This window comes from Symphalangus syndactylus, chromosome 5 (genome assembly GCF_028878055.3).
Source record: "Symphalangus syndactylus isolate Jambi chromosome 5, NHGRI_mSymSyn1-v2.1_pri, whole genome shotgun sequence".
NCBI classification, from domain to species: domain Eukaryota; kingdom Metazoa; phylum Chordata; class Mammalia; order Primates; family Hylobatidae; genus Symphalangus; species Symphalangus syndactylus.
Window position 1 is genome coordinate 135,324,663 of NC_072427.2, and position 18,458 is coordinate 135,343,120.

The window sequence follows — 18,458 nt, forward strand, 5'->3', positions numbered from 1 at the left end:
AGACAAGCAAAAATGCTTTCATCTAATCCTCTGCCTTCTGTGAACCTATATACAAAGAGCTGCATCCCTGGAGGAAATAATTCAAACATCTCACTGTGCTCACTTTACATTCATAAGCCCAGACATTCGGGGGCCTCCAGGGCAACTGTCCAATATTCTACTAGTCCATTTTCTCTGTCAGTATGTTTCTTTAATCTTCAAGATTACAGTTCACATTTTCTGATCTAAAGACTCTTTCTTTTCTTCCTCTGCTTTCTCATCTGATTACATTCCTTTTTTATAACAAAGAAAGTAGAAGCGGCAGAAAAAAGTTCAATATTCTTCATCACTACAGGTACACATTTACCTGCCTTTTACCCACATAGAAAATTTTCCTTCTTGTACAGAGAAAAACTGTGTGTCCTGGTTAATCTCTTTTCATCTTCCTCTGTAATTGCTTTCCCTCTTTTCTGCATTGTCAGTTTTCTTCATCTCTACTGATGATTCTCATCAGTATGTAAGCATGCTATTATGTCTAGCATTGAACATAAACAGAAGTTTTATTCCACAACTTTGCTATCAACTACAACTTTTGTCTGTTTCTTTTATAGCACTACTCCTGAAAATAACTTGCTGTGCTGACTGTTGCATTTCCCTTTCTGGCATTTTCTCTCGATCCTCTTCAATATAGCCTGTTAGATCCTACATAACACACATTATAGCCATATTTTCAAATGGAAAAAACCTAGTTCAAACAAAATAAATTCAAAATAAGGAGAGATAGCCTATCTAAGTTAGAAAGAACCAGAGAAAGAATTATGGAAGTATAAAAAAGATAGATTGTTAAAGGTCCAAAGGACCACAATGACTCTTGAGCAATTAATCCAAACCAAAATAAAATCGATATGCTGATAAAGAATCCAAAATATTGATTCTAAATAAGTCTTCAAGAAATAAGACCTTCAATTAATATGGGATTATGTAAAGCTTGAGATCCAAAAGAAAGTTAAAAATTATCTAAAATAAATGAGAAAAATAATGTAGGGTATAAAAGAAGAGATATATTTTATTATGAGAAGCAGACACAACTTCTAAAAATAAAAAATGTATTGAAGGGACTGCAAAATACTTCTGAAAGCTTTAACAATAAGCCAGACCAAACAGAATAAACAATTTCAGGGACTGCAAAATACTTCTGAAAGCTTTAACAATAAGTCAGACCAAGCAGAATAAACAATTTCAGAGCTGGAAGACAGGTCTTTCAAATAAACTTAGTAGGAAAAATATATAGAAAAGTGAATTGATAAACCTAACAGAGCCTTCAGGACATATGGGATTATGTAATGCATCCAAACTTATGAATCACTGGTATTCCAGAGGGAGAAGAAGAAAAAGTTAAAAGTGTGGGAAACTTGTTTGAAAGAAGAACTCCCAAAAACTTCCCTGACTTACTACAGATATAGATATCCAAATATAAAAAGCTCAGGTGATTCCTGGGAGATGCATTGCAAGAATAACCAGCACAAGACATATAGTCATCAGACTACTCAAAGTCAACATAAATTTAAAAATCTTAAACGTGGCAAGAGAGAAGTATCTAATTACCTGTAAAAAGAATCCTATCAGACTAACAACAGGCTTCTCAGCAGGAATCTTACAAGCCAAAAGAAATTAGGGTCTTATTATCAGTCTCTTAAAGAAAAAAAAAATGCCAGCCAAGAATTTTCTATCCTGCTCAACTAAGACTTATAATTCAAGAAGAAAAATAGTACTTCCCAAATAAGCGAACACTAAGGGAATTTGTCACAAACAGACTGACTCTACAAGAAAGGCTTCAAGGAGTTCTAACATACAGAAATGAAAGAGCAATACTTATCATTATGGAAACACACAAAGTATAAAACTTATAGATCTTTATTTTAAAATTACCTAATTGAGACTGCAAAGCAATTAAGAAATAATTAACAATATTATAGAAACAACCCCTCAAAAATCAATACTGACCTTATATATAAATAGATTAAACACTCTTCTTAAAAAATATAGTCTGGCAGAAAGAATTTTTAAAAATCCAACTATATGCTGCATACAAGAAACCCTCCTAACTCAAGTAACTGGTAAACACCTTTTAAGACTCAAACCAAAGGGGTGCAAAAAGACATTCTATGAAAATACAAACCAAATCTGAGCAGAAGTAGTTATACTTGCATTAGATAAAACAAATTTCAAATCAAAAACCATAAATAATGACAAAGAAGGTTATTATATAAAGGATCAATTAAACAAGAAGATATAACAATTCCAAACATATGCACCCAACATTGGAGCACCACAATTCATAAAACAAACACTACTGGGCCTAAGGAAAACAAAATAGATAGCAATACAATAGTAGTGGGGTCTTTCAATAATCCACTGACAGCACTAGGCAGATCATGGCAGCCAAAAATCGACAAAGAAACTTTTACAATGAACATTAGACCCAATGGATCTGACGAACCTTTTACAGAACATTTTACCCTACAACCCCAGAATATACATTCTTCTCATGCACACATGCAACATTTTCAAAAACTGACCACATGCTAGGCCAAAAGGCAATACTCAATGATTTTTTTTAAAAAATCAAAATAATATCAAGTACTTTTTCAGAATACAGTGGAATAAAAATAGAAATTAGTACCTAGAAGAATTCTCAACACTACACAAATACATGAAAATTAAATAGCCTGTTCCTGAACAATTACTTGGTCAATGATGAAATCAAGGCAGATTTTTTTTTTTAATTGAAATAAGGCTGGGTATGGTGGCTCACACCTGTAATCCTAGCACTTTGGGAGGCTGAGGTGGGTGGATCACTTGAGATCAGGAGCTTGAGACCAGCCTGGCTAACATAGTGAAACCCCATCTCTACTACAAATAAGAAAAAGCTGGGTGTGGTGGCACATGTCTTTAATCCCAGCAACTAGGGAGGCTGAGGCAGGAGAACTGCTTGAACCCAAGAGGTAGAGGTTGCAGTAAGTGAAGATTACACCATTTCACTCCAGCCTGGGTGACAGAGTGATATTCTGTCCCCAAAAACAAAAAAAATTTAAGAAATTGAAATGAATGAAAATAAAGACACCACATACCAAAACCTCTGAGATACAACAAATCAGTGCCAAGAGGGAAGTTTGTAGCATTAAATGTCCACAACCAACAGACAGAAAGATATAAAATTAACAATCTAATGTCACATCTCACAGAACTAGTAAAACAAGAATAAACTGTACCCAAAGCTAGCAGAATATAGTAAATATCAAAGAACAAATCTCAATGAAATTAGGGCCAAAAAATTATAAAGGATCAGTGAAATAAAAAGTTGTAATTTGAAAATATAAGTAAGATAGATAGCTTACTAGTAGCTTAACCAAAAAGAAAGAAGATTCAAATAAGGACAATCAGAAATATTAATAGTGTCATTAAAACTATTACCAAAGAAATATAAAAGATCATCAGAGACTACTATGACCATCTCTACATACACAAACTAGAAAACCTAGAGGAAATGGACAAATTCCTGGAAACATACAATCTCACACGTTTGAACCAGGAAGAAATAGAAATCCTTAACAGACCAATAATGAGTAATTAAATTGAATTAGTAATAATAAAAAAATCTCCTGATGACAACAACAAAAAGATGAACTTACTGCCAGATTCTACCAAGCCGAAGAGGAAGAAATGATACCAATTCTACTAAAACTATTCCAAAAAAATCAAGGGGGAAGGAATCCTCTTCAACTAATTCTATGAAGTCAGCATCATGCTGATACAAAAGCCAGGCAAGTACATAACAAATAAAAGAGAAAACTACACATAGATATCCCTGATGAACATAGAACAAAATATCCTCAAAAAAACAAACTCTAGAAAATAAAATTCAGCAGCACATCAAAAGGTTCATCACAATGAAAAGTGGACTTTTTCCTGAAATGCAGGATGGTTCAACATATGCGAATCAAAAATGTGATTCACAAAATTAACAGAAATTTCTTTTTCAAAAAGCATATGATAAAATAAATTGATGCAGAAAAAACATTTGATAAAATCCAGCATCCCTTTATGATAAAAACACATACCAAACTAGGCATAGAAGAAACATACTTTAAAATAATAAAAACCATGTATATGACAAACCACAGTCAATAACATACTGAATGGGGGAAAATTGTAAGCATTACTTCTAAGAATGGACCCAAGATGAGGATGCCCACTTTCACTACTCCTATTCAACATAGTATTGGAAGTCCTATCAGGAACAATCAGGTAAGATAAAGGAATAAAAGGTCTCCAAACGGGAAAAGAAGAATTTAAATTATTCCTCTTCGCTTATGATATAATCTTACACCTAGAAAACCCTAAAAACTCCTCTGAAAGCCTCTTAGACTTGATAAACTACCTCAGTAAAGTTTCAGGATACACAACCAATCTACAAAGATCAGTATCATTTCCATACAACAATAATGATCAAGCTCAAAACCAAATCAACAACTTAATCCCATTTACAACAGATATAAAAAAATAGTAATACATTTAAACTAAGAGGTAAAAAAGTCTCTAAGAGGATAACTACAAAACACTGATGAAAAAAGTCATATATGTCACAAAAAAATAGAAAAAACATCCTACGCTCATGAACTGGAATAATGAATATTGTGTAAAATGACCATCCTGCCCAAAACAATCTACAGATTCAACACAATTTTTATGAAATTACCAATGTAAATCCTAGAATTCATACGGAACCAAAAAAGTCTGACTAGCAAATCCATCCTAAGTAAAAAATAAAGCTGAAGGTATCACATTACCTGACTTCAAATTACACTACACGGCTATAAGCCAAAATAAAAGGGTACTAGTATAAAAATAGACACATAGATCAATGGAGCAGAATGGAGAAGCCAGAAATAAAGCCACATACCTACAACATACTGATTTTTGACAAAGCAACAAATATATATACAGTGAGGAAAGGACATCCTATTCAATAAATGGTGCTGGGAAAACTGGAGAGCCATATACACAGACATAAAATTGAACCCGTATCTCTCACCATATATAAAAATTAACTGAAAAAGGATGAAAGACTTAGTGGTAAGGCCTGAAACTATAAAAATCCTAGGGGAAAACCTAGGAAAAACTTTTCTGGACAACGGTCTAGGCAAAGAAATTATGACTACACCCTCAAAAGGAAATGCAACAAAATAATACACCAATGGAACTTAATTAAACTACAAAACTTTTGTTCAGTAAAAAAATTAACAATAATAATAATCAAGAGAGTATAAAGACAAACCACAGAATGGGAGGAAATATTTGCAAACAATGCATCTGACAAAGGGCTAATATCCAGAATCTACAAGAACTCAAACAACTCAATAAAAAAAAGAAAAAGTCATTAAAAAGTGGGTAAAGGACATGAACAGAAATTTTTCAAAAGACGACATATAAATGGCCAATAAATATATAAAAATGCCCAACATCACTAATCATCAAAGAAATGAAAATTAAAACCATAATGAGATATCATCTTACACTCATCAAGATAGCTATTATTATAAAGTCAAAAGTCAAGAGATGTTGGTGAAGATGAGAAGAAAAATGAATGCTTATACACTGCTGGTGGGAATGTAAATTAGTAAAACATCTATGGAAAACAGTATAGAGATTTCCCAATGACCTAAAAATTGAACTACCATTTAATCCAGCAATCCCACCATAGGGTGTCTACCTAAAGAAATCATTTTATTAAAAAGACAACTGACTTGTATGCTTATCACAGCACTAGTGACAAAAGCGAAGTCATGGAATCACTCTAAATTTCCATTCACTGATAATTAGATGAAAAATTTTGTATATATGTATACACTATGGAATATAAGTGAGCAATAAAAAATGAAATCATGTCTTTTTATAGCAATGTGGATAGAAATGGAGGCCATTATCCTGAGTGAAATGAGTCAGAAACAGAAAGTAAAAAATGCATGTACTTACTTTGATGTGGGAGCTAAACAATGGACACACAAGGACATACAGAGTGGAATAATCGACATTGGAGACCCTAAAGTGTGGGAGGGTGCGAGTGGGAAGGAAGAAATACTACCTATTGAATATAAAGTACACTATTCAGGTGACAGGAACATTAAACCCTAGACTTTACCACTGCACAATATAATCCATGTTTCACAACTACACTTGTATCTCTAAATCCATAAGAATGAAAAAATTGAAAACAACAAAAACAGCCTTTTTTTCACCTCCCATCTTCATGCACTAGTTTTGTTTAGGTTAATAGTTGATAATAGATAATAGTTGTTAATAGATGAGTATATAATGAAATCCAATGGTCACTTTCTAGTCCATAACTCCTATGAACTCTCAGCAGGCCTTGACACAGTTTCTTTATTCACTACTTCTCCATATATTCTTCACTGTGCTTCAAGGACATGATCCTTTCCCAGTTTTCCTCATAACTCATGGGACCTCCTCAGTTTCCTTTAGTGTCTTCTCCTTCTATTATTAATCTCTAAAGTTAGAGTGCCTGTTGTTCCTAGGATGTAGTTTCTATCTGTACCCAGTCCCTAGAAAATCTCAATGTGGCATTGGATTTAAATAGCATCTGTATATTGCTAACTCTAAGATTTGTGTCTATGGCTTTAATGATTTTCCTAAATGGTGGATTCTACATATGGCATTGTTGGTAGATACCTAACAGGCAGCTCAGTTTTACAGGGATATAAGAAATTTTGCTTTTCCACTTCATCCAAACTACCCTTCTTTAGTACTTCCCCTTTTGTTCAATAGTATCACCATCTTTCCAGAGCTCAGGCCAGAACCTTGGGACCATCCTTAAATTATCTTTCTCACATGCCACATTCAATCAACCAGCAAATCATATTGGCTTTGCCTTAGAAAACAAAACAAAACAAAGACTGAAGCACAAATATCTTCCCACTTCCTTTATCATAACCACGTTCCATAATACCTCATTGTGAAGAATGATCATAGCCTTCTGTTTTCCCTGATTTCATTCTTGTCTTCCAAAAACACACGCCATGCACAGTCTGAGTGATCTTCTCATTAGGTAAGACTTAAGCATTAGGTAATACTAATGCTTAAACCCTCTGAGGCTTCTGAACACACTTAGAATAAGCTCCAAAGCCTTTCCTGTGAACAATATAATCCGGATCACGCTAGCTCTGTCATTGTACTTCCTACCTCTCTCTTCCTCACACACTTTTTTCTAACCTTGTCTGTATCAAGTATGCTCCACACAAGGGCCTTTGTCTTTGCTCTACCTTGCCTAGCTTGTTCCTTTCCTGTCCTCATTTAGCATGGCTTGTAGCTTCTCTCTTCATCTCTTCATTTAGGTCTCTTGTCATATAACTTTCACAACATCTGAACTAGTGTCTGTCAGGCCTCTGAGCCCAAGCCAAGCCATCGCATCCCCTGTGACTTGCATGTATACATCCAGATGGCCTGAAGTAACTGCAGATCCACAAAAGAAGTAAAAATAGCCTTAACTGATGACATTCCACCATTGTGATTTGTTTCTGCCCCACCCTAACTGATCAATGTGCTTTGTAATCTCCCCCACCCTTAAGAAGGTTCTTTGTTAATTCTCCCTACCCTTGAGAATGTACTTTGCGAGATCCACCCCCTGCCCCCAAAATATTGCTCTTAACTTCACCGCCTATCCTAAAACCTATAAGAACTAATGATAATCCACCACCCTATGCTGACTCTCTTTTCAGACTCAGCCTGCCTGCACCCAGGTGAAATAAACAGTCATGTTGCTCACACAAAGCCTGTTTGGTGGTCTCTTCATAGGGACACACATGAAATTTGGTGCCGTGACTTGGATCAGGGGACCTCCATTAGGAGATAATCCCCTGTCCTCCTGCTCTTTGCTCCATAAGGAAGATCCACCTATGACCTCAGGTCCTCAGACCGACCAGCCCAAGAAACATCCCACCAATTTCAAATCCAGTAAGCGGCCTCTTTTTACTCTCTCTCCAACTTCCCTCACTATCCCTCAACCTCTTTTTCTTTTCAATCTTAGCACCACACTTCAATCTCTCACCTTCTCTTAATTTCAATTCCTTTCATTTTCTAGTAAAGACAAAGGAGACAGGTTTTATCTGTAGATCCAGACTAGGAAGGCAGCCTTCCCTTGGTGTTTAATAATTGCAAGGATGCCTCTCTGATTATTCACCCATGTTTCAAAGGTGTAAGTCCCGCTTTTCTAGAGGAAAGGCAAGTACCCCAACCCCTTCTCCATGTCTCTACCCCTTCTCTGCTTTTCTGTACCCCCCCAACCCCTTCTCCTTCACCCTTAGCAGCAAGTCCCGCTTTTCTAGGAGGGCAAGTACCCCAACCTTGTATCTCTGTGCCCCAATCCCTTATTTCCATGCCCCAACCCCTTTCCCGCTTTTCTGGAAGGTAAGAACCCCCAAACCCCTTCCCTCCATGTCTCTACGCTCTCTTTTCTCTGGGCTTGCCTCCTTCACTATAGGTGACCTTCCACCCTCCATTCCTCCTTCTTCTCCCTTAGCCTGTGTTCTCAAGAACTTAAAACCTCTTCAACTCACACCTGACCTAAAACCTAAATGCCTTTTCTTCTGCAATGCTGCTTGACCCCAGTACAAACTCGACAGTAGTTCCAAATGGCCAGAAAACAGCACTTTGAATTTTTCCATCCTGCAAGATCTAAATAATTCTTGTCGTAAAATAGGCAAACGGTCTGAGGTGCCTGACGTCCAGGCATTCTTTTACACATCAGTCCCTTCCTAGTCTCTGTGCCAAATGCAACTCGTCCCAAATCTTCCTTCTTTCCCTCCTGCCTGTCCCCTCAGTTCCAACTCCAAGTGTTGCTGAGTCTTTCTAATCTTCCTTTTCTGCAGACTCATCTGACCTCTCCCCTCCTCGCCAGGTGGAGCTGAGTCCCAATTCTTCCTCAGCCTCCGCTCCTCCACCCTATAATCCTTTTATCACCTCCCCTCCTCACACCTGGTCAGGCTTACAGTTTCGTTCTGTGACTAGCCCTCCCCCACCTGCCCAGCAATTTATTCTTAAAAAGGTGGCTGGAGCTAAAGGCATATTCAAGGTTAATGCTCCTTTTTCTTTATCCCAAATCAGATAGCATTTAGGCTTTTTCATCAAATATAAAAATCCAGCCCAGTTCATGGCTTGTTGGGCAGCAACCCTGAGACGCTTTACAGCTGTAGACCCTGAAAGGTCAAAAGGCCGTCTTATTCTCAACATACATTTTATTGCCCAATCTGCTCCCAACATTAAATAAAACTCCAAAAATTAGAATCTGGCCCTCAAACCCCATAACAAGACTTAATTAACCTCACCTTCAAGGTGTACAATAATAGAAAACAGTTGCAATTCCTTGCCTCCACTGTGAGACAAACCCCAGCCACATCTCCAGCACACAAGAACTTCCAAACGCCTGAACCGCAGCAGCCAGGCATTCCTCCAGAACCTCCTCCCCCAGAAGCTTGCTACAAGTGTCAGAAATCTGGCCACCAGGCCAAGGAATGCCTGCAGCCCAGGATTCCTCCTAAGCCACGTCCCATCTGTGCAGGACCCCACTGGAAATAGGACTGTTCAACTCACCTGGTAGCCACTCCCAGAGCCCCTGGAACTCTGGCCCAAGGCTCTCTGACTCCTTCTCGGCTTAGTGGCTGAAGACTGATGCTGCCTGATCGCCTCGGAAGCCCTGTAGACCATCACGGACACCAAGCTTTAAGTAACTCTCACAGTGGAGGGTAAGTCCGTCCCCTTCTTAATCTATATGGAGGCTACCCAGTCCACATTACCGTCTTTTCAAAGGCCTATTTCCCTTGCCTCTGTAGCTGTTGTAGGTATTGATGGCCAGGCTTCTAAACCTCTTAAAACTCCCCAACTCTGGTGCCAACTTAGACAATACTCTTTTAAGCACTCCTTTTTAGTTATCCCCACCTGCCCAGTTCCCTTATTAGGCTGAGACACTTTAACTAAATTATCTGCTGCCCTGACTATTCCTAGACTACAGCCACATCTCATTGCCACCCTTCTCCCCAACCCAAAGCCTCCTTCCTGTCTTCCTCTCATATCCCCCCACCTTAACCCACAAGTATAAGACATCTCTACTCCTCCCCTGGCAACCGATCACATGCCCATTACCATCACATTAAAACCTAATCACCCTTACCCCGCTCAACGCCAATATCCCATCCCACAGCACGCTTTAAAAGGATTAAAGCCCATTATCACTCACCTGCTACAGCATAAGCTTCTAAAACCTATAAGCTCTCCTTACAATTCCCCCATTTTACCTGTCCAAAAACCAGACAAAGCTTACAAGTTAGTTCGGAATCTGTGCCTTATCAACCAAATTGTTTTGCCTATCCACCCTGTGGTGCCAAACCCATATACTCTCCTATCCTCAATACTTCCCTCTACTACCCATTATTCTGTTCTGGATCTCAAACATGCTTTTTTTACTATTCCTTTGCACCCTTCATCCCAACCTCTCTTTGCTTTCACTTAGACTGACCCTGACACCCATTAGGCTCAGCAAATTACCTAGGCTGTACTGCCGCAAGGCTTCACAGACAGAACCCATTACTTCAGTCAAGCCCAAATTTCATCCTCATCTGTTACCTATCTTGGCATAATTCTCGTAAAAACACACGTGCTCTCCCTGCTGATCGTGTCCGATTAATCTCCCAAACCTCAATCCCTTACAAAACAACAACTCCTTTCCTTCCTAGGCATGGTTAGTGCAGTCAGAATTCTTACCCAAGAGCCAGGACCGCACCCTGTAGCCTTTCTGTCCAAACAACTTGACCTTACTGTTTTAGCCTAGCCCTCATGTCTGCGTGCAGTGGCTGCCACTGCTTTAATACTTTTAGAGGCCCTCAAAATTACAAACTATGCTCAACTCACTCTCTACATTTCTCATAACTTCCAAAAATCTATTTTCTTCCTCATACCTTACGCATATACTTTCTGCTCCCTGGCTCCTCCAGCTGTACTCACTCTTTATTAAGTCCCACAATTACCACTGTTCCTGGCCCGGACTTCAATCTGGCCTCCCACATTATTGCTGATACCACACCTGACCCCCAAGACGGTATCTCTCTGATCCACCTGACGTTCACCCCATTTCCCCATATTTCCTTCTTTACTGTTCCTCACCCTGATCACGCTTGATTTATTGATGGCAGTTCCACCAGGCCTAATCGCCACACACCAGCAAAGGCAGGCTATGCTATAGTACAAGCCACTAGCACACCTCTTAGAACCTCTCATTTCCTTTCCATCGTGGAAATCTATCCTCAAGGAAATAACTTCTCAGTGTTTCCATCTGCTATTCTGCTACTCCCCAGGGATTATTCAGGCCCCCTCCCTTCCCTACACATCAAGCCTGAAGATTTGCCCCTACCCAGGAATGGCAAATTAGCTTTACTCAACATGCCCTGAGTCAGATAACTAAAATACCTCTTAGTCTAAGTAGACACTTTCACTAGATAAGTAAGGCCTTTCCTACAGGGTCTGAGAAGGCCACCACAGTCATTTCTTTCCTTCTGTCAGACATAATTCCTCAGTTTAGCCTTCCCACCTCTATACAGTCTGATAACAGACCAGCCTTTATTAGTCAAATCAGCCAAACAGTTTTTCAGGCTCTCAGTATTCAGTGAAACTTTTATATCCCTTACGGTCCTCTGTCTTCAAGAAAAGTAGAATGGACTAAAGGTTTTTTAAAAACACACCTCACCAAGCTCAGCCACCAACTTAAAAAGGACTGGACAATACTTTTACCACTTTCGCTTCTCAGAATTCAGGCCTGTCCTCGGAATGCTACAAGGTACAGCTCATTTGAGCTCCTTTTTATTAGGCCCCAGTCTCATTCCAGACACCAGACCAACTTAGACTGTGCCCCCAGAAAACTTGTCATCCCTACTATTTTCTATCTAGTCATACTCCTATTCTCTGTTCTCAACTACTCATACATGCCCTGCTCTTGTTTACACTGCCGGTTTACACTGTTTCTCCAAGCCATCACAGCTGATATCTCCTGGTGCTATCCCCAAACTGCCACTCTTAACTCTTGAAGTAAATAATCTTTGCTGGCAGGACTATGCTGAATCTCCTTAGGCACTCTCTAATCAGATGTCCTAGGTCCTCCCAATTCTTAGACCTTTTATACCTGTTTTTCTCCTTCTCTCATTCCATTTAGTTTTTTCAATTCATACAAAACTGTATCCAGGCCATCACCAATAATTCCATACGACAAATGTTTCTTCTAACAACCCCACAATATCACCCTTTACCACAAAATCTTCTTTCAGCTTAATCTCTCCCACTCTAGGTTTCCACGCCGCCCCAATCCTGCTTGAAGCAGCCCTGAGAAACATGGCCCATTCTCTCTCCATACTACCCCCTAAAAAATTTTCACCCCAACACTTCAACACTATTTTGTTTTATTTTTCTTATTAATATAAGAAGGCAGGAATGTCAGGCCTCTGAGCCCAAGCCAAGCCATCGCATCCCCTGTGACTTGCACATATACATCCAGATGACCTGAAGTAACTGAAGATCCACAAAAGAAAAATAGCCTTAACTGATGACATTCCACCATTGTGATTTGTTTCTGCCCCACCCTAACTGACCAATGTGCTTTGTAATCTCCCCCACCCTTAAGAAGGTTCTTTGTAATTCTCCCTACCCTTGAGAATGTACTTTGCGAGATCCACCCCCTGCCCCCAAAATATTGCTCTTAACTTCACCACCTATCCCAAAACCTATAAGAACTAATGATAATCCACCACCCTTTGCTGACTGTCTTTTCGGACTCAGCCTGCCTGCACCCAGGTGAAATAAACAGTCATGTTGCTCACACAAAGCCTGTTTGGTGGTCTCTTCACATGGACGTGCATGAAAGTGTCTCTTACCTATCCCCACTTTTTCTATTTTCTGACTCTGATTTATTTTTCTTTCTAGTGCTTCACATTTACCGTTTTACATATTTACTTGCTTATTTATTAGTTCTTCTATATACATTCATTCCCCATTCCCTATCCCCACTGGATGCTAATGAAGTTTTATCATTTTCGTTCACAATTGCATCCTCAGTGCATGGATCTGTGGCTGACACACATAATGAATATGTACTGGATGAGTAAATGCCTACACTCCTGCTTAGTCTAGTTTTAGCAATAGCCTTATGATGTAAGCATTAGAAAATCATTAATAAAATGAAGTTTATATTTTTATTCTCCAGTCAGCTTCAGAAAACTTTTCTTCAAAGGAAATCAAAGGCAGGTGAGAAATTAATAAATGCTTTCATAAGTGGTAATGTTGATTTAATCACTTTTTATTCAGATAAAATATAACTATCATCAAGGATGGAACAACGTTTTTAAAACTCTCCTTTTCTCATGAAAAGGTTTCAATTAAGAAGCTAAAACATGTTGAGATGTAAACTAGTATGAAATTCTGAAGTGAATTTTTATAAGTTAATGAATCTGTGCTTTGGAAATATAGAAGGCTTCTCCTTCTGAATTGACACTTTATATTAAGATGAAGCTATGCTTGTGGAATATTTACGGTACGAAATTTAATAAAATTTGCGGGCAGGGTGAAAATTTAACAACTGTAAACTGATTTAGTTTACAGGTTTATATTCATGTTAACAAAAGTTAAAACACATTGTTGGTTGCTTTTTTTTTCTACCATGTCATGCTGTTGGCTGGCCATGAACTTACGATCAACTAGTAGGTTTTAAAAGTACAATCAGGTGTTACCCCAGGTCACTCTACTTATCATGTATATTTTTAAGATCTACATGCATGTCTTTCCATGTTTCCCGTTTTAGATGATTGAGTGCTTATTTTGGCCAGTAGGGCACACATTATCTGCTTCCCTCCTAACTCTCCAAACATCATCTGCCATACCCCTCTCACTCAGTGTGTTCCAATAAACTGGCTTCTTTTCATTCCTCAAAAATTCTAGCTCTTTCCTGTCTTAAGGAAACAGCACCTAGACTCTCTCCCTGAAAGCCCTTCATTTGGCTTTTTCTTTACATCCTTAGATATAATGTCACTTCTTTTGAGATGTACTCTGGGAGTCTTTCCCCTCACATCCCCTTACTTTAATCCTAAGTTTAGTTTCTCTTTTTATTCCTTTAATTGGCAGTCTTTTTCCTTATTAAGACAAACAGCAAGTTGTAATTATGTGTTTATTTTTATACTTATTTGTCTCGCATCAGTCTTGTCATTTTCTAAGCTGTGAGATAACAGGTACCTTATTGGTTTTACTTACTAGGAAATATTCTTCATCGAACATCATATCCTGTCTAAATAACTGTCTAATAAGTGAAAAAAGGAATGAATTATTTACACATATTTTTCTTATGCCCTACAAGGGTATCATGAGATACCAGGTCAAAAGCCATGCTGTGGGTGAATTGAAAACATTAGAATTTCATTACAAATTGAAGTTTATATTTATACCTGGTTGCTAAATGTTTTCTTTCAATGAAATCAACAGATAATTTACTCTAACTGGCTCAATAGGATGCAACGCAACTCAAAATTAAAAGTTCTTTTACAATCACACAAAGATTCTTCTACAATCAAGGCAATTGTCAATCAGTGTGTGCCTTAAGATTTTTATTAAAGAGAAGAAAGTATAGAGCCTAGATTTGACAATGGAAGTATTAGAGACAAAAATTATTAATGATGGCACTGAAAGATAAAAATAATTCTAAGAAAATGCACTCTCAAGGAATTAAAAATTGACAAAATATGAATTTGAGCTCAAAATACAGAAAAATATACCTATCATTAGGTGTGTTTTAGTCTAATATAGATGACAATGTTTTACAGCATCATACTTACTTCACAGTCAACAAGATAAATGCGGTACCTCCTGTTGCAGAGAACAAAGAGTTTATGACTTGAATTGCAACATAGATGAAAAATTTCCTTGTACAAGCATTATCTCTTGGGCATTCACCCAAGTGCGCTGAGTAATTTCTGTTCTGGAGACCAGTTACTTCCACACAACTACAGTTATAAAACACCTAAAAATAGTTTTTGAAATATTAACAAATACATTTGCCAAATACAACAGGGCTATGAATACATTCCATTATATTTAAAGAAGTCTCAAACTGAAATATTTACAGTTTAAAAAATGTTATAAAAATATAGTTGCTTAATAGTGAAAGGCAAAATAGCTCCCTGAATTTAGGAATTTAAGAAATTAGTGTATGAAATTCTGTATATAATTTTTTCTTTAATATACATTATTTAAAATATTTCTCTTCCACCCACATTTTCTTTCCAAAATACACATTCTTACTCTCTTTGGCAGGTTCTAAGTATTAGGGACTTACTCTGGGAAAGAACTACCAAAAGAATCCAGAAAATATAGCAGTTTGAAAAGGGACAAAATCTAGCCACTCATGAAAATGGGACAGAGTGCAGGGGAAATAGACCCAGGCAGGGATGCCAGAATTCTATTTAAGCAGGCAAAAGCAACATTCAAGACCATAATGACAGCTGATAAGATATAGTATATTATTACCAGAAAGGTTTAACACAAAAGAATGTGCTGGCTAGTGGTTACAATACAGAAGAGGAATATTAGGAACAAGTGATTTTAGAGATTTCATCAGGCAGGCAGTGTATGTGGTTAGGTGGCTTTAATAAATTCTGCTCTGATTCTAGGCTAAAGATTTAAGTTCATCTTGAACCTACTACTGCTAAAGACTATTTACTGAAGGAGAACTTGTAAAAGAATTGGCCAGGCGTGGTCACTCGCACCTGTAATCCCAGCACTTTGGGAGGCTGAGGCAGGCGGGTCACGAGGTCAGGAGTTTGAGACCAGTCTGGTCAACATGGTGAAACCCCGTCTCTACTAAAGATAAAAAAAAAATAGCCGGGTTTGGTGGTGTGCACCTGTAATCCCAGCTACTTGAGAGGCTGAGGCGGGAGAATTGCTTGAACCCAGGAGGTGGAGGTTGCAGTGAGCCGAGACTATGCCATTGCACTCCAGCCTGGGTGACCGGGCAAGACTCCCATCTCCAAAAAAAAAAAAAAAAAGAATTTAAATCCATACTTGTATCGTTCAAGAAAGATTCCTTTTTTCCTTTTATTTTTTTCAATAGGAATAATATGGAGGAATCTTTTATGGAGCAAGCACATTGGCCAATGAAACCCAACTTTGAAACAGAGAGCATTATTTTAACAATTTTAATGAGGATTTAGTAAAGGAAATTTGCAGTAGCCCCCACATGGTATAGCCATTGCCAATATTAAGATGATGTCTCCATGCAGACAGAGCTCTCTTTAGGATACTAACATCATGTCTCTTTCAGGTCTTCACTACTGGATAACACAGGACCAGGGATTAAATGGGGTACCCTTACTGAAAGATACTATAGCCGATGAATATGAGATGTGAGCTTTTAAGTATAATCTTTGGGCCACAAATGTGCAAGTTTATTAAAGTTGTAGCCTATCTTCAAGGAAACTAGGATGCTTTATTCTTCAAATTTCTCCATGCCGTTTAATAATACATTGGTAGGATATTGGGCAAGGGAAAGATAGAAAATGTTTAGAATTGAAGCATGGAAGAGTGTGGTAGAGAGTCATAATCGCAGCTGACTATATTGCTAATGTTGGTAATAGGGAAAGGGCCTGAAAAATAGTTATGCAACTTGTGAGATTTTGAATTGATTGTAGGTATGGGGAAGAGCATACCTAATTTCCAATCATTGGGAGTTACCCAGGATATTGGGAAAAACAGGATATGTGTCACATGGAAAAAAAAAAAAAGCCTTTGAGTTAAGAAAGAAATGGAATTTCCAATGGACATGTTGGCAATCAGTGAGTAGGATACTAAATTATACTGAGTAAAAGAAGTGCCAGCTTTGGGAACATCAAAATAGGAAATCAAGAATAGGGAATTCAACTGAACATGAAGCCTTGACTCATTTCTTGGAAAGTCCAAGGCCACAGTGAGTCCCTAGCTGAACTTATCAGGATGTATATATTAAAATGCAAATAGATTGTTGTTCCCGTAAAGCAGGTAGTGCTGACTACAGGCTAACTCTGAACTTTCCCCTAACTTCCAAAGGGTAAAGTAATTCCAAATAATAAAAATCATGTGCTTTAGTCAAATGAGATGCTTCTTAGAGACCCTAAATGCATTCAAATTCTAACAGGTCATATTCTTTTATTTATTTATTTATTTATTATTATACTTTAGGTTTTAGGGTACATGTGCACAATACTCTTAAAATCTCAAGAAAAAAAGTGGGTAATATCTAATTAGAATTCAAGTAACAGAGAAGTCTGATTGTGTCCTAAGCAGAGTTTTATATGAAGCTTTGTTTATACTTCACAGCTATCACAAGGACAGATAATACTGGAATCTTTTTGTTTTATCTTTTTATTGGAGACCTTAGTTATAGGAAGATTTGATAAGTAATTATTAAATCAAATCTGTGATTTTGATTAAGGAGAGGAGAAAATGCAAAAACTAATACTCACTGTATGCTTTTTAATACCACTTGAGGATTTGCATCCTGCTAGACAAGGTGACAGGTAAGTTATTCCATTGTTCCCACAGACTGGTTCCCACTGACTTTCATCACAATTGCACTCTGAGTTGCAATAAGAAAGTGGTACATCTACATGAGATGCCACTGAATTATTTCTGAAAATATATGATAGAAATATATCAAAAAAAGAGAAAGAGGAAGTAGAGAAGGAGCAGAAGAGGGAGACAAGGGGATAAGGAGGGGGAAATAGAGGAGGAGGAAGAGAAGAGGAAAAGAGAAGAGAAATAAGAGAAAGGGTTTTCCTTTAATTAGATAGAGAAATTTGATTTGCTGATGTCAAAATGGCAATTTTTGTAATGCTTATTGACTTTTAACTCTCCTTCTTTACCAAGACATGACTTATGACCTAGAAAAAGCAAAACTTAAAAAAGAAATAAAAGAGATCAGATAAGACTTAGACAAGAGGTCTTTATCATTCTATCAATGAAACTTTACATTATATAAGTAAATTCATTTTTCTGAGACTCAGTTTCTCTTCAGGGAGGTAATGGCATTAGATTAAGGTTCCTCTAAGCTCACTTTAAAACCCTCTGAATCTATACATATTAGTTAACATTGTTGAATTTTACAATCTATATTTTAACTACATAAAAAAAGATTTCAATGTAGTTAAAACCGAACCTCTGAGGAATAAAAAATCAAGAATAATAGAATTAGTTGAAAAAGGATAAAAAATCTCTGCATATTTTCTGAATAAAACTATAATATTGTTTATACTGATTTACTTTATAATATAGTTATAAATTATAAGATATAATTTTATATTATGACAAATAAAATATGTTATTTGTATAATGTTTAAGCTTAAAGA

At 37.4% G+C, this 18,458-nt stretch overlaps 1 protein-coding gene across 1 annotated transcript in view; it reads right to left on the reverse strand.

Annotated features, from left to right (window-relative positions):
* LOC129481899 (solute carrier organic anion transporter family member 1B3) overlaps nt 1-18,458 on the reverse strand; it is a 96,642-nt gene that overhangs the window by 19,704 nt on the left and 58,480 nt on the right. Inside the window, exons 12-13 of the mRNA XM_063640754.1 lie at nt 17,577-17,742; nt 14,916-15,100 (exon numbers count right to left, since the gene is read on the reverse strand). Of these exons, the coding sequence (XP_063496824.1) occupies nt 14,916-15,100; nt 17,577-17,742 (351 nt within the window). The remainder of the gene's footprint in view (nt 1-14,915; nt 15,101-17,576; nt 17,743-18,458) is intronic.